Below are 20,611 nucleotides of genomic sequence, written 5' to 3'. Positions count from 1 at the left end.
CAAAGAAGTAGAGAGAGTTGCTCTGCAACCAAAAAACATAAAATGTAGGAATATTAAATGAAACATGTCTGTTCAGTACAGGAACTAGTATGTATATAAAACATGGGTAGTCTGCAACTACTGTGGTCCCAGCTAGTAATCAAGTTGTGTAATATGGTACAATCTAGTCCTGAGCACTATGAATCAGATGTAATACTATAGTAGGAATGTGTGAGAGAGAGAAAGAGTGTGTAAAAAGTAGCTGCATTGTCCTTACCTGTAATCCAGCAGTGCCATACCCTTACAATGGCACCTCATCACAGGACAAGTTGTGTTTAGTACAATGACAACTGTGTGTGTCGACAACATCTACCTCTGTGTGAGAGCCATTTGGTAGCCTGCTGTCCATGACAGATAAAAGGAACAGGACATCAGGAGCCATCACCCCATGAGCTTCATAAACCCCTCTGCTGTCTGTCAGAGATCAAACAGAAACCGGACCACTGGCTTTCACACACACTTCTGTCCCCCTTACCTCACCTCTCCTGCTGCCTATCCTGCTGAGAGGACAGACACATTTCCTGCTCTACTGCAGCAAACAACAAAAAGTAGAGTGTGAAGGCCTGAGGGCTCAACCCAAAGATTAGCCACAGAGCGATGGAGATTCACATCTTAAGTGTGATCTATGGAGCGAAGATAGTTATCCATTTTATAACTAAGCAATAAGGCCCGATGGGGTGTGGTATATGGCCGATATAACATGGCTAGGGGCTGTTCTTAAGCATGACGCAACACGGAGTGCCTGGATACAGCCCTCAGCTGTATTATATTGGCCATATACCACAAACCCAGTGGTACCTTATTGCTATTATAAACTGATTACCAATGTAATTAGAGCAGTAAAAATACATGTTTTGTCATACCGTGGTATACAGTCTGATATACCACGGCCGTCAGCCAATCAGCATTCAGGGCTCGAACCATCCTGTTTATAATGGCATCACACTGTAGACCATCGACATGAAGAAAATGTGCTGTAAGTAACTGATATGGTTTCAAGCTGATATACACACACACACATGGTAGTGAGCCTGGGTTCTCCTAGGTGTGATCAATGGAGGTTTACATATACTCCCAGAAAATCATCATTACCACGTTACAGGCTGTCCCACATCAACCCCCGTTGTTACCACGTTACAGGCTGTCCCACATCAACCCCCTGTTGTTACCACCTTACAGGCTGTCCCACATCAACCCCCGTTGTTACCACGTTACAGGCTGTCCCACATCAACCCCCTGTTGTTACCACCTTACAGGCTGTCCCACATCAACCCCCGTTGTTACCACGTTACAGGCTGTCCCACATCAACCCCCGTTGTTACCACGTTACAGGCTGTCCCACATCAATCCCCTGTTCATATCACGTTACAGGCTGTCCCACATCAACCCCCGTTGTTACCACGTTACAGACTGTCCCACATCAATCCCCCGTTGTTACCACGTTACAGGCTGTCCCACATCAATCCCCTGTTCATATCACGTTACAGGCTGTCCCACATCAACCCCCGTTGTTACCACTTTACAGGCTGTCCCACATCAACCCCCGTTGTTAACACTTTACAGGCTGTCCCACATCAACCCCCGTTGTTAACACGTTACAGGCTGTCCCACATCAACCCCCGTTGTTACCACTTTACAGGCTGTCCCACATCAACCCCCTGTTGTTACCACTTTACAGGCTGTCCCACATCAACCCCCTGTTGTTACCACCTTACAGGCTGTCCCACATCAACCCCCGTTGTTACCACGTTACAGGCTGTCCCACATCAACCCCCCGCTGTTACCACGTTACAGGCTGTCTTGAGATGGGGACAGTGGATCATCCCTACGTGAGGGCTCCTAGCACATTCCTGGGTTAGCACCATTTTGAATGAAGTTTTTCCTCCCACATTGGAAGTCCTAAAAAGTGTACATGTCTTTGACTACTAAGCAATTATGCATTAAAAAAATTGTTCACCCTTTAACCATGCAAGAAGGTGGAATGTAAGCATAACGACTATATTCACATTAACGATAAGTGAAAGAAATCCTAAAGATCCACATTACTGTGTGTAGTCCCCTCTCTGTTGTTTTTAAATAACTTTCTGTACAATTCACACAGAGGAAAACCAAGTGAAACTTATGAACAGAACCTTCATTTTGTCAATAATCCTCTTAATGTTGTGAGCACTCATTACAATGGTTGTTTTTTTTAAATGTCAGATGGTGTCAGAAGTCTAAACACAGTTTCCTCATGAGCATTTGCGGGCTTGGTCTAAAGAGCAGTGATATGACGTCACGTAACATTCCCGGAGTGAAGGGTGTGCATGTTGTCATGGCAACCCCCAGACTGTCCAGCCAAAGCATTGGGAAGCGACACTCGATTCTTCTGTAGTGTTAGCACAGGCACAAGCTTGATGATGATTTCGTCCCACAAACCAGCAGACGTGGGGAGGTGGAGGTTTCCATTCCTGATCAGTGCCTGTGTTGACCTTTGACCTTCAGTCCATGATGAAGTGTATGAATGTGACGGGGAAAGCCCCCCTCCTCATTGGTTCTCCTTCAATGTGGCCCAGCTGGGAGAGAACAGGAGAGATGAACAACATCACACACTGATAACAGGGGAAAAAACACACACTTTTGTTAGTAAACACTCACTAGTTTGCATATAGATTGAGAGATGCAGCATAACTACAGTGTTTTTAACTGCAGCATTTTCCAGCCAAGAGCCCAGTGTACTTTCAACACAGACATTCACCTCTGTGGACTTCTACTACCACCTTCTATACCAAACAAAAATACAAACAACATGTAAAGTGTTGGTCCTATGTTTGTTTCATGAGCTGAAATAAAATATTACAGAAATGTTCCATATGCACACCCGACAGACAGGTGTGGCATATCAAGAAGCTGATTAAACAGCATGATCATTACACAGGTGCACCTTGGGCTGGGGACAACAACAGGCCACTCTTAAATGTGCAGTTTTGTCACAAAACACAAATGTCTCAAGTTTTGAGGGACCGTGAAATTGACATGCTGACTACAAAGAGTCCGTCCCATATAAAGAGTCCCATATACAAGTGACTAAATATAGTCATGTTGCAGAGGTGGCTTTGGGAAAAACAAGTTGCAGCTGGCCTGTATTCAGACAACAGTTGCAGCTGGCCTGTATTCAGACAACAGTTGCAGCTGGCCTGTATTCAGACAACAGTTGCAGCTGGCCTGTATTCAGGCAACAGTTGCAGCTGGCCTGTATTCAGGCAACAGTTGCAGCTGGCCTGTATTCAGGCAACAGTTGCAGCTGGCCTGTATTCAGACAACAGTTGCAGCTGGCCTGTATTCAGACAACAGTTGCAGCTGGCCTGTATTCAGACAACAGTTGCAGCTGGCCTGTATTCAGACAACAGTTGCAGCTGGCCTGTATTCAGACAACAGTTGCAGCTGGCCTGTATTCAGGCAACAGTTGCAGCTGGCCTGTATTCAGGCAACAGTTGCAGCTGGCCTGTATTCAGGCAACAGTTGCAGCTGGCCTGTATTCAGGCAACAGTTGCAGCTGGCCTGTATTCAGATAACAGTTGCAGCTGGCCTGTATTCAGACAACAGTTGCAGCTGGCCTGTATTCAGGAAGGTAGATGAGAGAGATATGACATTTGAAATGTCTTTATTCCTTTGGAACTTCTGTGAGTGTAATGTTTACTGTTAATTTGTATTGTTTATTTCACTTTTGTTTATTATTTACTTCACTTACTTTGGCCATGCCAATAAAGCCTTTACTTTGGCCATGCCATTAAAGCCTTTACTTTGGCCATGCCAATAAAGCCTTTACTTTGGCCATGCCATTAAAGCCTTTACTTTGGCCATGCCAATAAAGCCCTTACTTTGGCCATGCCAATAAAGCCCTTACTTTGGCCATGCCAATAAAGCCCTTACTTTGGCCATGCCAATAAAGCCCTTACTTTGGCCATGCCAATAAAGCCTTTACTTTGGCCATGCCAATAAAGCCTTTACTTTGGCCATGCCAATAAAGCCTTTACTTTGGCCATGCCAATAAAGCCTTTACTTTGGCCATGCCAATAAAGCCTTTACTTTGGCCATGCCAATAAAGCCTTTACTTTGGCCATGCCAATAAAGCCTTTACTTTGGCCATGCCAATAAAGCCTTTACTTTGGCCATGCCAATAAAGCCCTTACTTTGGCCATGCCATTAAAGCCTTTAAATTGTGAGAGACAGAGATTTGGCCAGAATGAGGTCATGGCTTTCTACTGCTGACGCCACCATGGTTTCTGACACATGCTCAATGGACGCTCTTGGACTTTGGAAAGGACCCGATTTGGACCTTAACTGGGCCGGACGACTCTTACTGCGTGTGAATGATGACAGAAACACACACCCACTCTCACCCTCTCCAGTTTCTAAATCCCTACACACAAATTCATATGCAGTAGCCATGCCGACCCAGTTACTACACACACAAACACTTTCAGAAAGTGAGCGTGTCCAGGAGCCTGATCTAGAGGTGATTCACTCACACACACACAGAGAGACAGAGAGAGACAGAGAGAGACAGAGACAGAGAGACAGAGACAGAGAGACAGAGACAGAGAGACAGAGACAGAGAGACTCACCCACCACTCCTGGTCCTCCTCCCCATCCACCACAATCACCTCCCCCTCAGAGAAGGTCAGCTCGTCTGGGTTGTCTGCCAGACAGTTATAGATGGCCTTTACTCGCTTGGGCCTCTGCTTCTGAAAAACACAGTTTCAATATGAAGAGACAGACAGGCATAGAAATATCATTACTAGAACGAACATTCCCATTCAAGTCAACCTTCTGTGACAGGTGGGCTGGTGGCCACATTTAATGGAACCATGATGTCAAATTGCTGTGGTCTGAGGGGCTTTTCCCATTCTAGCCATTCTAATTAAATGCAGACAGGCAAGTATACAACGTGTTCTGCAAACATATGCTGTCTTTCAACAGGAGGATCTCCTGTATCTGTCACTTCTTTGGTATGTTTGACACCCTTTTCCACAGTGACTGCTGGAGGGTTGAATAGCGAACCACTGACACAGGACACAGTAAGCATCTGACTGGGTAAGGAGGGTAGCCATTGACCGCAGAGGTATCTGGAACAAGTACACACTTCAAAGTTCCCTCCCTCTTAGTAGTGGTGTGCATATGAAGGAAACCACAGAGAAAACACAGTTAAAGACGATAATATTCAAATGCACAGAGCGACAGAGACAATCAGTCCAACTGAAACATAAGATCAGATACAGAAGTGAAAATCACTGTCCAATCAACAACAGGACAAACAACCATAAGGTCAACGGTAGGTAGGAGGAAGGAACTCACCGGATAGGTCTTCCTAGGCATGGGGGCCGGAGGCAGTGATTGACCTATCGAGTTCTGGGGGCATCCCGGCACTTCCTTAGCTGAAGGAGGAAGAGGAAATTACATCGTTGTGAAAACAAAAACTGTTCCAGTTGTGTTGTGATAAGGTAGGGGTGGTATACAGAAGATAGCCCTATTTGGTAAAAGACCAATCCATAGTGTTAGGTTGTAAATATCAGAGTAAGACATTGACAGACACTATGAAAACTCCAACCAAGTTTATTCACCCAAGCGATCGAACAGCTGAACAGACAGACATATTTCCACGAGTGGTAGTATATATACCCCAATTTGGGTGACGTCATTCTATACTCTAAACATTACATATCTATTGCTAGGCAGAAAACTAAGTGACGCTGGCAGAAAACTGTTGCTTCTCCCTTAAGAGAATGCGAAGAATGTGCAAAGCTGTCATTAAGGCAAAGGGTGGCTTTGAAGAATCTCAAATATAAAATATATTTTGATTTGTTTAACACTTTTTTGGTTATTGCATGATTCCATATGTGTTATTTCATAGTTTTGATGTCTTCACAACTATTCTACAATGGATAAAATACTAAAAATAAAGAGAAACCCTTGAATGAGTAGGTGTGTCCACACTTTTGACTGGTAAATGATTTATTTTTAAAACACCCACCTGGTCTTTCGATGGACCCTGTCCGAGTCGGTCCTTTGCTGAAGCTTTTGGCATTGCTGAAAACCACAAACAGTAGTTAGCTGCTGCTTATCCTGTGCTTAAATTAACACATTTACCCCACAGTGCATTTCCCCATGACAGAGCATTTCCCCATGACAGCGCATTTCCCTTTGACAGTCACAACTCAGACCTATGGGAGACTGAGTAGAACCATGTCGATGAGGAGCTCAACTTGGAAGTTAATGTAGTGGTAAACCAGAAACCCTATTGGTGTTTTTCTCCAACAGTAAAATGTCTTTGTGTTCATCGAAGCAAAATATGCTGCCTCAGGCAGTGTGTGTGTGTGTATATGCTCACCCAGATGGAGACTTGGGCGGTGGGGCTCTGCTGTGGCCATGTCCGGTCCCTGGTTTAGACTGCTGGTTCATAGCCTCCATCACACTCACTGTCTTGGCCACGGGGGGAGGAGCAAGACCTAGGGAGACAGAGAGAGAGGTTACCCATCTCTTTCTCTTATTGAAACAGGGCGTATTTCTGTCCTCAGTGTCCGCTGCTACTTTTGCTTTAGCAACATTAGTCTTTGGCTGCATATTAAACCAATTGGATTACAACTGAATTGATACAAGTTAAATTTACAGCAATATCCAAACCATGTTTAAGATTTACAAGCAGATTTCAGGACTGGGACTGGACCATTCAGGAACACATGGAAAGACATTCTGGTGTGTCTTTTGCATAAAACTGTCCCAGGGCTTTCAGAAGCCTTGGGCGAATTTCTCCTCTTACTTTTTACCCGGGCTTAGCTCCTTTCATATCTATTTTGATCCTGATAAACTCCCCAGTCCCTGCTGCTGACAAGCATACCGATTAACATGATGCTGCCACCACAATACTTGAACTTTTGGGGTATTTGGACATGAAATGCAAAAATTATAATAAAAGTACAATTGGATTTGTGCCACAAATGCAAACAAGTTCTCATTTGAAACAGCAGCCAGGTAAACAAAACTAAAGCATGGATTTCTGTCATTCCTTGTCTATAGACTGCTTACAGGGTAGGAAAACCTATAAACCGTTTTGAAATTCCCTTTCCCTATGATGTGTTCAGACAATGAGACCTAGGAGATGAGGGGTGCCTACCAGTGGTTGAGGTGACCCGCATGGGGGGTACCGGGAGGTGCATGTTGGGGGGGTCTGAGGAGGACCTCTGTCGGCCCCCCAGGTCTATCGAGCCAGGCTTCCACCCAGAGGACCTTGATGACTGGACCATCCCACACAGACCTGGCATCTGGACTGGAGGAGGGAGGAGAGAGGAGGGGGAAAGCTGGTTCCTGAAGACGTGCATTGCTTGCTCTTCAGGGTTTTAGGCTGGGAATACACTCAGTGGCCAGTTTATTAGGCAAACCACCCCATTCCCAAAAATGGTTTGCTCCTACAGACAGTGAGTCATGTGACCATGACTAGCTATATAAAAGCAGGCAGACATGCATCAAGGCATTCAGTTACTGTTCAATTGAATATTAGAGTGGTCAAAATGAGTGACCTAAGCAACTTTGAGTGTGGTATGATGGTTGGTGCTAGGCGTGTCGGTTCCAGCATCTCAGAAACGTCCAGCCTGCTGGGCTTTTCAAGTACAACAGTGTTTAGGGTTTCCAGAGAATGGTGCAACAAACAAAAACAGTCGGGCCACAAACGGGCAGATTTCAGCGGCGTACTACAGTGGTGTTCAGAGCGCATAACTAGTCATTTCTTGTCACGGATGGGCTATTGCAGCAGATTACCACACCGGGTTCCACTCCCATCACCTAAAGTGTCTCCAGTAGACAATTTAGGAGTGGAAAAACATCACCTGGCCCGACGAATCCCGTTTCCTGTTACGTCATGCTGATGCCAGAGTCAGGATTTGGTGTAAGCAGCTTGAGTCCATGTACCCATCCTGCCTGGTGTCAACAGTACAGGCTGGTGGCAGTGGTGTAATGGTGTGGGGAATGTTTTACTGGCATACGTTAGGGTCCTTTGACATAAATTGAGCAACGTATTCATGTCCCGAAGAATTCAGGCTGTTCTGGAGGCAAAGGGCGCTCTGACTCAGTACTAGAATGGTGTACCTATCTAGTGTGGTTACGGGCCTAAGTAAGTAAGTAAAAATGACATGTGCTTTGAATGTAAAGTCAGTAAGTTGAATTGAAACAAATTGTTTAGCAAGGTGGAGTGTTTTCTACCGTTTTCAATGAGCATGAACCAGATTGAGTTCAAATTGCTTTCCAGTGATAGGATGGGCTATTTTCAGTATGCTTCTCATCATGGGCTATGGAGTGCACTTTGAGAACTTTCACGAAAAGTAGCTCACTAGCTCACCCAGCAGCCGCCAATGTGATGGTCCCTGCTCCCTACCCAGAACCCTCTCTGCCCTTCAAATAGGTCAGAGCGCTACACGAATCACACAAGTCCCCATGGAACAATGCATTAATTAGAGAAGGCATCTACAGTAGATGACAGATATGTGGCCAAATGAGGTTTCCCTGTATTTGAACTGAACCCATTGGGCATGTATTATAAATATCATTCTCCAAAAATGGCAAGGATGAGAGGTGAATGTGGGTTGAAAAGGGCTTGACGGGTCATTTGATATGGATCACGTTTATGAACTTCAAATCAGGAACACTTTTGAACATTTTTAATATAAATTCGTGCTCAAATAGCATGTAGACCGGGTTCACTGAACAAACTAAACTGGTTCATAGTATTCTGAAATGTTTGCCAAAGAAATACAGCTCTATATGGAAAAACATCTACTGTATGCTAATCTTGGTTAACCAAGAACTAAAATCTAGCGTCATTTTTTTTTACATAGTCTATCCACAAATGAATAACTGTATGCCACATCCACCTTGCTATAACATTTTAAAAAGGAAAAATAAAGTACCTATGTTTCGTGGAGGCAGAGGGGGTGCAGAGGTGGTGGCGGGCCCCCCTGGCGCAGGAGGGCTGGCGTTGAGGATGGCACCATAGGTCTCGTTGGTGACTAGGTTGGGCATGTAGCCACCACGCTGCTTGTCCCGTGCCAGGGAAGCCGGGCTGGGCTGGAGGTGGGAGTTGGAGCCAGGGGTGTAGCAGCTGGCTGGGCGTTCCTCTCTCCGATGGGGGCTGGGCTGAATGGCAAATGAGAGGTCAGGGGTCAAACATTATAGAAAGGTCATCATGGTGTGTGTGTTATGTATGTGTATATACTGTATTACTATTATGTGTGTGTGTGGTGAGTTCATGTTGTGTAACTGTGTGTATAATCTGAAGAGGGTCCTCACCCTCACCTTGTCATCCAGGTCCTCATCACTCTCGTCCATGTCTTCATGGTGCAGGCGCCATTCATACTCTACGTGCACATGGGCGTTGAACTTCCCCGCCAGCGCCATGTTCAGCTACACACACACACACACACACACACACACACACACACACACACACACACACACACACACACACACACACACACACACACACACACACACACACACACACACACACACACACACACACACACACACACACACACACGAGAGAGAGATTAATGGCTCATACAAAGCTAAAAGATAGGAGTCAGCGACTATCTTGCTAAAGAAATCACATAAACGCACACACAGCAGTCACACAGCAGTCACACAGCAGTCACACAGCTCTCACACAGCAGTCACACAGCACTCACACAGCACTCACACAGCACTCACACAGCACTCACACAGCACTCACACAGCACTCACACAGCACTCACCAGCTCCTCACACTGCAGGTGCTTCAGTCTCTTAGCGATGTCCAGCGGCGTCTCACCAGACTCACTAGCTAGAGGAAGACATCATTTTGGTCTATTAATTGATCATCCATTGATTTATACTAATAATTTTGCACGCCCAATTTTTCAGTTTTTGATTTGTTAAAAAAGTTTGAAATATCCAATAAATGTCGTTCCACTTCATGATTGTGTCCCACTTGTTGTTGATTCTTCACAAAAAAATACAGTTTTATATCTTTATGTTTGAAGCCTGAAATGTGGAAAAAGGTTGTAAAGTTCAAGGGGGCCGAATACTTTTGCAAGGCACTGTAGTAGGATATCCAGGCATTTAAAGCACTCAATTTTCAAAATGTCACATACTATTTTATTTCGCATACTCAAACTACCTACTATTTAGGATGCTAGTATGGGTATTCAGACACAGCCCTTGTGTCCTCTTCACACTGCCCTGGAAATCAACACCTCATAGCCGAGCACTGACAAGCAACCCGCGGCACAGTTAGCACCACTAGGCCACGACAGCATGAATTATGACGTTATCTACACCCAATTCACCAACCTGTCAACGCAATGCTAGCATACATTTAGGCTGCCAGGAGGTGCCTACTGCGGCTAAGCAGAGCCAAGCCACGTTTTTGTCAACAGCCATGTGTGTCACAACACAATCTCCCCTCCCTGTCTCCCTAAACTAGAGAGCAAGATAGGCTGTGATACTTGGTGGACTGAAACAACGTGATTCCTTGGCACATAAACACATTCCGGTCAATAGACCATGGCCCCCCCGTTCCTTAGTTAACTGTGTTGCTGGAGACCGATAATTAGCAGGATTCCCACACTAAACAGTCTGTCTCTCGGTTTCTTTTCTATCTGTGTTATCATGGGTCAGTTTGTTTGGAGTCAGAGAGATTGGTCTGTTGTGAGAAAGTGGTGTGTCCGGGTCTTTTGGCAAATCAGGGCCCCCTGGGAACGATTCCCAAAAAAACGTGACTAAGAAATACATCCGTGTGGAGGAAACTTGGTGTTTGTATGCATGCGTCTTCATCATTTGTTTTCTTCAAAGTTATCATTTCTGTAGCTATGAATTTCATCATAAATCAGTTTATTGGTAGACACTCGACAACAATAAACAATGTCTTCACTAACAGTTTGTGCCAAAGCTGTTTCCAAACCAGTCTTTCCCCAAAAGAGGTGTGATGTGATGGTCTCTTACCTATGTCAATGGAGGCCTTGCCGCGCAGGAGCAGTTTGAGGCACTCCATGTTGTCAGTCAGGCAGCAGTAGTGTAAGGCCGTACTGCCTTTGGCTGTCTGTTTGTCCAGGTTCACACTATGGGGAGAGGAGACGGAGGAGGCAACCAGTGAGAGGTGGAGGAGTAACCAGTAGAAAGGGCTTAATTCATTGTTTTAGTTGTGTGTCAACTGTCTATGGTGACACCATTTACCAGACTGTAGCAGCCACTTCTCTTAAACCTTTGGATGATGTCTACCATAGCGCCCTTCGTTTTATCATAGGTGACAGTTTAAATACTGACCACTGCATCCTGTATCAAAAGGTTGGCTGGTCCTCATTAAAAGTACCGTAGATCACTTCACTATTCCATTTTTGTTTACAAAGCTCTACTATACAAGCTTTCGACTTACCTAACTTTGTTGTTAAAGTATAAACACCTGAGTTACTAAACCTGTTTCACAGGGTTGGTTAACTCAAGACTCCTCAGTTCTCCACTGAACTAGATAAATCCGGCTCCATTATGTAATCATTATATTTGGATTCCCTGGAGCCACTAGGGCAGTTTAACACCCTGATGATAAAGGAGTTAATGAATTGTTTATGGTGGCTGTGATGTTTGTTATTTTCTAATGTTATGTACTTATATTGTATCTTGTTATTTTATCAATTGTATATTTTCTAAATGAATAAAAGTGAATAAAATAAGCTAACATTAGCAGTTACTGGTCATGACATGGTTATGTATGGCCAAATGACAAGTCATGTTTCTACAAATAGCTTATTGACATTTTCCTTTATTCCCTTACCTGTTTTGAGTGAGGAAGTCAACGATATGGAGCGAGGTCCTGTCCACTAATCTGACCGCTAGGTGAAGGGCCGTTTCACCTTGTTCCTGTAACCACACACACAAGATCCAAAATGGCTCTGTTGAGACCTCAGCGACACAACAGGCACCAGAGCCAAAATGGAGGAGCTGACATCACAGTCTGCTTTTGATAGTCTGCTTTGCTATTGGCAGTAGTAGCAGTAGTAGCCATGAATATGAGCCAGATGTTTGTAGTGAGTGATGATTAATGTATTATACAAAGCATTTACACTGCCAGGAGAAGTTGTTTTTCACAGCCCACAGAAGAGTATTAACTAAAATACAACCATTTGAATTCCACTACAGCTAGACAAATGTTAATAAACAAAACCACCCCTCACTATCCAAGCAAAAATGTGTTGGTTACAGTTGGGATTGAGTCACACTGCTGAGCCGAGCCGAGACGTACTGTGATGGCCTGGAAAGGACAATGTCCGAAAAGAAAAGATCCGCGCCAGCATGCTAGTGTGACAGGTATTGGTGTGTTAGGTGTGTTAGGAAGGGCATGTATACTCACGTGTCCGTTGGCCAGGGGGATGGGCTCCATCAGGTCCACTCCCTCAGCATACACCTGGATCAGAGAGAAGATGTCCCGGGACTTGACTGCGTCACAGAGCGTGTGCAGCTTGGACACCCCGTCTGGACACTTCCTTCTGGCAAAACGCTTCTCTGTGTACTTGGCTGTGATGAAGTCCTTACGGGCTTGCCTGTACCAGAAAGAGAAAGTACGAGTTAGAACTCAATACATCTAAAGAGGGGATAAATGACATTTCTTATGTGTGTGCTCAATTTGACTTGTGTTGTACAACAGAATGCATTTTTTCCTAAGACTTATTGAATGAAAATGTTTTCAGTTAGGGATCCAGTCCTGATTACTCCATTCATAATAAATGGTTATGAGTGTCTTTGTGGTGACATGTTTCCACATGGTCACAGGCCCATCTGCTCCTATAGTCACTTTCACTGGGAGGGCAATTGTAACAGCATCCTGAGAAGTGGGCTGGGGGCTCAAACACCTCTCACCAGCCAGAAGAGGGATTAGAGAGAGATAGAGAGGTGGTGGGAAGGGGAGACCGAGAGAGAGAGAGAGAGAGAGAGAGAGAGAGAGAGAGAGAGAGAGGGAGAGAGCGGCACTGAGAGCGAAAGAGAGAGAGAGAGATGGAGAGGTGGTGGGAAGGGGAGACAGAGACCGAGACCGAGACCGAGAGAGAGAGAGAGAGAGAGAGCGGCACTGAGAGCGAAAGAGAGAGAGAGATGGAGAGGTGGTGGGAAGGCAAAACAGAGAGAGAGAGAGAGAGAGAGAGAGAGAGAGGGAGAGAGAGGGAGAGAGAGAGAGCGGCACTGAGACCGAAAAAGAGAGAGAGAGATGGAGAGGTGGTGGGAAGGCAAAACAGAGAAAGAGAGAGAGAGAGAGCAGCACTGAGAGCGAAGAGAGAGAGAGAGAGAGAGAGAGAGAGAGAGAGAGAGAGAGAGAGAGCGGCACTTAGAGCGAAAGAGAGAGAGAGGAGAGAGAGAGCGGCACTGAGAGCGAAAGAGAGAGAGAGAGATGGAGAGGTGGTGGGAAGGCAAAACAGAGAAAGAGAGAGATGGAGGAAGACAGGGGGATAGCAACTGAAAAAGACTGATGAGAGAAGGAGAGGATAGTGTATACATGTGAGGAAAGAGACAGAAAAAATCTATGAGAACTAGAGTGATAGAGTAAAACAGAGAGAGAGAACTTACATGTCACTGGCAGGGTTGGGTTTGACCACATCTTCTGCAGAAAGACACGCCTCCATGATGTCATTAAAGCCTGCATTCCCCACGTTCTTGGCCAGCTGCGGGGTAAAACACACACACAGTTTAGCGCTTACCAAAGAACAGAGGTCATAAAAATACAAATGAACCTCTTAAAAGAGGGTTCTACAGTTTTTACTGTACATATTTATTTCAAGCTCCATTTCTTCTGCTCTGCCACTAAATAATGTGAAACACTGGCGTCTTACCAAGGGAAATCATCTTAAATTAGCGACAAAAACATTTCAGCCCCAAATGATTCATGGGCAATAAATTGCACCAAATTGATATTAGAAAGCCAGATAAAATGTGAAACATGCAAGGTGCAAGCAGCTTCAAGCCTCTTATCCTGTAATGTCTATCTATCCCAATGGAGCGCAGCAGAGGAAGGAGAGTTCAGTAGAATCAGGCCAGGAGTGTTGATATCCTTGGTGCTCACCTACCAGCAGTAAATCAGCTGCACTGTGAAATAACTTTTACATCAGCTAATGTGTGATGGGCGAGCTATTGTTTTCCAATAGGAGGTTTTGCTAAGTAAGCTAAGCGGATGTGTTTTGGTACCACTTTATGAGACACCTGTTGTTTAAATGATTTGAACTTTCCAATACGACTACACCTAACTTCTCACTGTCACAGCACTTCAATGCCATAATGTGAAAGTGGACAAATAGCTGCTTTGTGGAGAGAGTTCTGGCCGGAAAATGGCTGCAGTGCATCAGCCAGATGGATGCTCCTAGACATGAGTGGTGGAATAGCATGATTTACCATCAGACAAGGCAGAGAAAACCACTACAACACCTAGTGGAAATGGTGATGCTATCATGATAGAATTCTTCTCACCAAGAGTTCAGAGGTGCTGAGGACGTCCAGCGTGAGGGACTGGATCCTGGAGTAGTGGACTCCCAATTCCCTGTGGATCCCAGAACACTCTATACACGTCAGGATGCCCAGGTTAGTGGAGAGCCACGTGGGGTCTGGGGGAAAAGAAAGAAAGAAAAAGAGAGAGAGAAAAAGAGAGAGAATGAGAAACCATGTAAGTAGGTCACAGTGTCCTTGGTAGGGACTACCTGCATGTGCTTTGAAGAGAGAGCTATTTCTGATTCAGGTTAGCGACTGGCTGTAGTCGAACCTAAATAACTGGCTCATGGGCATTCCTCGTTCCCTACAATGTCAGAGTGGCTGCATAGAGATGTTCAATAAACTTGACCTGAATACTTTGGTAACAGTGTCTGTGAATAACCTTTATAATTAATGATTTAATTAAAGTGACCACTAGCACATGAAATAACACTTGCTATAACTATTTATAATAGCTCGTGGCTCCTTATTACAACCTTTATAAATGTACAACAGTTATGAATTAAACACAGGTGGTTTTGTGCACTAAAATGACTTGAGTGGTGTGTGTATATCCAACGTGCGAGCATGTATTAACGTGTGTTTCTCCCTGTCACTCACTGGGCGCTCTGCAGTCACAGCAGACATCGTTGCCGGTCATCCTCTTGACCTCTCCCAGGATGGCCTTGGTCAGCTCCTGGACGATGTTGTTCTCCCCAACGTGCTGGTCTCCCTTAAAAGCATTATTCAGCGCTTCCTCCTTACTGTTCTGCAGCACAGAGATCCATCTGAAAACGCACAGCACACAGGTGGAGGGGGAGTGTGTGAGTATGTGATAGAGTGTGTGTAAAGACAGGGAAACCTGTGTGTGAAAAGATGGATCAGGGATAACAGGACACACACACGCACTTCAAAAAAAGGAAGGAACACAGACTTACATCTGACATTCTGAGTCGTCCTCGGTCTGAAAGTGATACGTTCTGTCATCTAAGAGAGAAAGAGAGAGTGGCTGGGTCAGAGACATAGTGGAATAAGAAATTAATCAAAGATAAGAAAATGTAAGAACGGAGAGCAATTCCCTTCAGAGCCCATCCCAGCACCCGGCTGACAAGCCTGTGTGTACCAGGCCTAAATAAGAAACAGGAAACTCTTTCACAGCTGTCCACTATATACAGTACAGTAAAATACCCAGAACTAACACAGCAACCAATAGGACAATATAGAAGGACACAGAGGTTGGGATTTGAAGTCATGTGGAATCTACTCAAGACAGAGGTTAGTTTACCAAACATCCCATCGTACTGCACTGCACACAGAAAGCATAAAACTTGTGAAAGTCATTGTGTACTCTTCAATTCTTCTCCAACCTGACTGCTCTCTCCTGACTTCTCCCCACAACCCACCCCTACAGAAGGCCAACACCGCACACAGAAAGGAGAGCAGCATCTCTCGGTTTCCACCACACCAGAGTGAGCCCTTTCATAGTCCTAGTGTTGTGCTTCCCGTTGTGTTGTGCCTCCCGTTGACAGCAGGGTGACAGCCTGACGACAACACTCATCTTGGCCCAGTGTTTATGAAAGGATGAAGTCACCACTCAGCTAAACTCAAAGCAAATCCCCAAAACCTGACCGAAGAAAGAAGAGGGTGAATGGAGGATGAAGAGGGTGAATGGAGGATGAAGAGGGTGAATGGAGGAAGAAGAGGGTGAATGGAGGAAGAATAAATACTCATTTTAGCTCCATCTCCCTTGGTTACATGAGATTACGTGAGAATACGGAACAAAGGAACGTGGATGAAATTCTTAAAAGGCTGCAGATTGGAAGAAGGTAATGTTGAGGCACAAAGTATTGATTCTTCCCTGAATAGAACTCATACAGCGATTCAACTATTCACAACTCCTTTCCTGCCCACATTCCACAGAATAGCTGCGATTTCCTTTCATATAGAGCCCTATTGACAACCACTTTGCCTTTTTCTATGAGTTTCCTCCCTGCACTTGTTTTTCTGCAGTAGATTTCTCTCTACTCAATAACGAGCACTGTCATTCTTCCCAAAAAAGCATCCGGTCTTGTTCTTCCATGTCTATAAGCCAGCATTTCCTTTATCAGATTTACAAATTTAATATATATATTTTATTTGAACCTTTAGTTAACTAGGCAAGTCAGTTAAGAACAAATTCTTATTTACAATGACGGCCTACACTGGCCAAACCTGAACGACGCTGGGCCAATTGTGCGCCGCCCTATGGGACTCCAAATCACTGCCGATGAGGCGCAGGCCAGGCCCTCTGAGAATGCAAGTTGAGGTACAGCAGTGTGCAGGACCTGTGAGAACACAAGGTGTGGTACCGCAGTGTGCAGGGCAGGCCCTGTGAGAACACAAGGTGTGGTACCGCAGTGTGCAGGGCAGGGCCTGTGAGAACACAAGGTGTGGTACCGCAGTGTGCAGGGCATGCCCTGTGAGAACACAAGGTGTGGTACCGCAGTGTGCAGGGCAGGCCCTGTGAGAACACAAGGTGTGGTACCGCAGTGTGCAGGGCAGGCCCTGTGAGAACACAAGGTGTGGTACCGCAGTGTGCAGGGTAGGCCCTGTGAGAACACAAGGTGTGGGTACCGCAGTGTGCAGGGTAGGCCCTGTGAGAACACAAGGTGTGGGTACCGCAGTGTGCAGGGTAGGCCCTATGAGAATACAAGGTTTGGTACCACAGTGTGCAGAGCAGGCCCTGTGAGAACACAAGGTGCGGTACCGCAGTGTGCAGGGTAGGCCCTGTGAGAACACAAGCTGTGGTACCGCAGTGTGCAGGGTAGGCCTTGTGAGAACACAAGGTGTTCTACCGCAGTGTGCAGGGTAGGCCCTGTGAGAACCCAGCAGGGTCCATTTGTAGTGGTATTCCTATAACACACAGAGGGAATAGAGGGGGTAAAAGGCAGAGTAAACCTACGTGAGATGAGGTCAAAGCTCTTCTTCTCCTCTGGGTTGTGTTTCACCTGGCAGGTGAGGAGGTTGAGTTTTGCCGGCGGTCGGTTTGTCTGAAGGGGAAGGAGGGGGGGGAGAGAGAGAGAGCGAGAGGAGGAGGAGGAGGAGGACAGGAAAGAAGAACATCAGAATCAGCAAACAGAAAGCATGAAGGAAACTACACCCTGCCACACCAAAAATACCTGTTAGGACTAGCAATGTTACAAAGCTTCACCCAGTGTCAATTTACCCAATTAATTCATTTAGCCGACATGGACTCACATTATAAATCATATACTATGAAAGTAAACATATTATGACCCCTATAAATGCATCGCAATCACATACAGGTCTACCTGTGAATCAGCACAGCACTGCGACATTCCCCCTTAGTTATTACAACATAACACTACCTCCCCCTCAGTCATTACAACATAACACTACCTCCCCCTCAGTCATTACAACATAACACTACCTCCCCCTCAGTCATTACAACATAACACTACCTCCCCTCAGTTATTACAACATAACACTACCTCCCCTCAGTTATTACAACATAACACTACCTCCCCCTCAGTTATTACAACATAACACTACCTCCCCTCAGTTATTACAACATAACACTACCTCCCCCTCAGTCATTACAACATAACACTACCTCCCCCTCAGTCATTACAACATAACACTACCTCCCCCTCAGTCATTACAACATAACACTACCTCCCCCTCAGTTATTACAACATAACACTACCTCCCCCTCAGTTATTACAACATAACACTACCTCCCCCTTAGTTATTACAACATAACACTACCTCCCCTTAGTTATTACAACATAACACTACCTCCCCCTCAGTCATTACAACATAACACTACCTCCCCCTTAGTTATTAGAACACAACATTGAGGCTCTATTATGATGTTTTCATAAGGAATATTTCCCCCTGTGTTAAGGTCTGTTAGCATGGGCCTGTCTGCTGACTGTGGTGCTCTGCAGTGGTGGATGAAACCAGGCCACGGTTTGTGCTCAGGGTGCTTCAAAACCAACCCTGATTCCTTCCCCTCCCTCAACCTGGCGTGTTTGTGTATGTGTGCCTTTTGAAAGAGGGAGAGAGAGAGAGAGAGAGAGACAGAGAGCGAGAGGAGAGAGGAAGATGACTTAAGACAGCGATGAAGTGAGAGAGACAGCGAGAGTGAGAGTAAATCTAGGGTAATGGAGTGAAGTAGAGCCTGCTTTAGCGAAAGCAGAGTAGAGGAAATCAATAGACCGGTGAGTCCCTGGTGCTTGTAAAGTCACTCAGTGGGCTAGCCTGACACAAGGCATGTGTCCCAAACGGCACCAGAGCCCTGGTCAATAGTAGGGCACTATCTAGGGAAGAGGGTGCGATTTGGGATGCATCCGGGATATATACACTAAATATACAAAAGTATGTGGACACCTCTTTAAATTAGTGGATTTGGCTATTTCTGCCACACCTGTTGATGACAGGTATGTAAAATCGAGCACACAGCCATGCAATCTCCACAGACAAACATTGGCAGTAGAATGGCCTTACTGAAAAGCTCAGCGACTTTCAACGTGGCACTGTCATAGGATGCCACCTTTCCAACAAGTTAGTGTGTCAAATTTCTGCCCTGCTAGAGCTGCCCCGGTCAACTGTAAGTGCTGTTATTGTGAAGTGGAAACATCTAGGAGCAACAACGGCTCGGCTGCGAAGTGGTAGGCCACACAAACTCACAGAACGGGACCGCCGAGTGCTGAAGCGCGTAAAAATTGTCTGTCCTCAGATGTCACTACGGAGTTCTAAACTGCCTCTGGAAGCAATGTCAGCACAAAAACTGTTCGTCGGGAGCTTCATGAAATGGGTTTCCATGGCCGAGCAACCACACACAAGCCTAAGATCACCATGCGCAATGTGTTGGCTGGAGTGGTGTAAAGCTCGCAGCCTGTGGATGCTACCTGCCCCAATGCATAGTGCCAACGGTAAAGTTTGGTGGAGGAGGAATAATGGTCTGGGGCTGTTTTTCATGGTTCGGGCTAGGCCCCTTAGTTCCAGTGAAGGGAAATCTTAACGCTATAGCATACAATCACCTTCTACAAGCCCCTTCGTGTTTCAGCTTGACAATGCCTCATGCACAAAGCGAGGTCCATACAGAAATTGTTTGTTGAGATCAGTATGGAAGAACTTGACTGGCCTGCACAGAGCCCTGACCTAAACCCCATTGGACACCTTTGGGATGAATTGGAACGCTGACTGTGAGCAAGGCCCTATGGCCTAACCTGACTAATGCACTTGTGGCTGAATGGAAGCAAGTCCCTGCAGCAATGTTCCAACATCTAGTGGAAAGTGAGGAGTTATAGCAGCAAAGGGGGGACCAACTCCATATTAATGCCCATGATTTTGGAATGAGATGTTTGACAGGTGTCCACATACTTTTGGTCATGTAGTGTATAACATTCTTTGAGGTGTTCGAGTGATTCATATACTATACTATAAAGCTACCACCATTTTAGCTAAATGAACCCAAAGTGCTCCATTTTGGGCATGTCTGATGCCTGAGATGTTTGTCAACCAGTGAACAGTCTGGTTCGACAGAATGAGTCAGATGGAGTGCATCATCTCCATTAAGAGAACCGGCTAGTGCCGTTAGCCTACTTTAAATGAAATCTAACTGGCTAGGACTAGGTAGTCTTGCCCTCTGTGTGTGCGTATGTGTCAGTGTGCGTGTCCGTGTCCGTGCTCGTCGGCACATTACTCACCGTCCCATGTGATATGGTAAGGTATCCGTTCTTTACTGAACACTTTCTCTTCTGCCACACTTTCCTTAACCTAGGGAGGTGGGGAGGGGGGCACACGACATATTGTGACACACCGACATAACACCCCAGTGCCAGTGTGACACACTAAACTCGACATGAATCCACACTGTAACTGAACAGACATGGCTAATGAATTATTAACGTCAACCACACCAGTGCTCATTAATATGTACATGCATAAGTAATAGGGTACAGTCTGGGCAGTGTATTCATGTCTCCGGGGAGAAGCTCAACCATAAAAATAACAGGGAATATGGATTTCCTTACATGCTGTGTCAGCAATAAGACAG

The 20,611-nt window shown here is 45.5% G+C and overlaps 1 protein-coding gene across 12 annotated transcripts in view; it reads right to left on the bottom strand.

Moving 5' to 3' along the window:
• Positions 1-836: 836 nt before the first annotated feature.
• LOC124001543 (arf-GAP with SH3 domain, ANK repeat and PH domain-containing protein 2-like) overlaps positions 837-20,611 on the bottom strand; it is a 111,092-nt gene continuing 91,317 nt past the window's right edge. For 4 of the 12 annotated variants that reach the window (XM_046308405.1, XM_046308406.1, XM_046308400.1 and 1 more), the window contains 18 exons: positions 20,262-20,331; positions 17,489-17,576; positions 15,486-15,534; positions 15,169-15,335; positions 14,551-14,684; positions 13,657-13,751; positions 12,452-12,641; positions 11,876-11,961; positions 11,050-11,165; positions 9,822-9,889; positions 9,358-9,471; positions 8,979-9,204; positions 7,193-7,345; positions 6,410-6,527; positions 6,053-6,108; positions 5,377-5,456; positions 4,647-4,766; positions 837-2,594 (listed from right to left, as the gene is read on the bottom strand). In XM_046308405.1, the coding sequence (XP_046164361.1) occupies positions 2,520-2,594; positions 4,647-4,766; positions 5,377-5,456; positions 6,053-6,108; positions 6,410-6,527; positions 7,193-7,345; positions 8,979-9,204; positions 9,358-9,471; positions 9,822-9,889; positions 11,050-11,165; positions 11,876-11,961; positions 12,452-12,641; positions 13,657-13,751; positions 14,551-14,684; positions 15,169-15,335; positions 15,486-15,534; positions 17,489-17,576; positions 20,262-20,331 (2,005 nt within the window). In that variant the 3' untranslated portion in view covers positions 837-2,519. The remainder of the gene's footprint in view (positions 2,595-4,646; positions 4,767-5,376; positions 5,457-6,052; positions 6,109-6,409; positions 6,528-7,192; positions 7,346-8,978; positions 9,205-9,357; positions 9,472-9,821; positions 9,890-11,049; positions 11,166-11,875; positions 11,962-12,451; positions 12,642-13,656; positions 13,752-14,550; positions 14,685-15,168; positions 15,336-15,485; positions 15,535-17,488; positions 17,577-20,261; positions 20,332-20,611) is intronic. The other 8 variants (XM_046308407.1, XM_046308402.1, XM_046308412.1 and 5 more) reach the window with 7 other exon arrangements.

This window comes from Oncorhynchus gorbuscha, linkage group LG17 (genome assembly GCF_021184085.1).
Source record: "Oncorhynchus gorbuscha isolate QuinsamMale2020 ecotype Even-year linkage group LG17, OgorEven_v1.0, whole genome shotgun sequence".
NCBI classification, from domain to species: domain Eukaryota; kingdom Metazoa; phylum Chordata; class Actinopteri; order Salmoniformes; family Salmonidae; genus Oncorhynchus; species Oncorhynchus gorbuscha.
The sequence above is the reverse complement of the archived record's forward strand: the minus strand, read 5'-3'. Positions and strand labels throughout refer to the sequence as shown.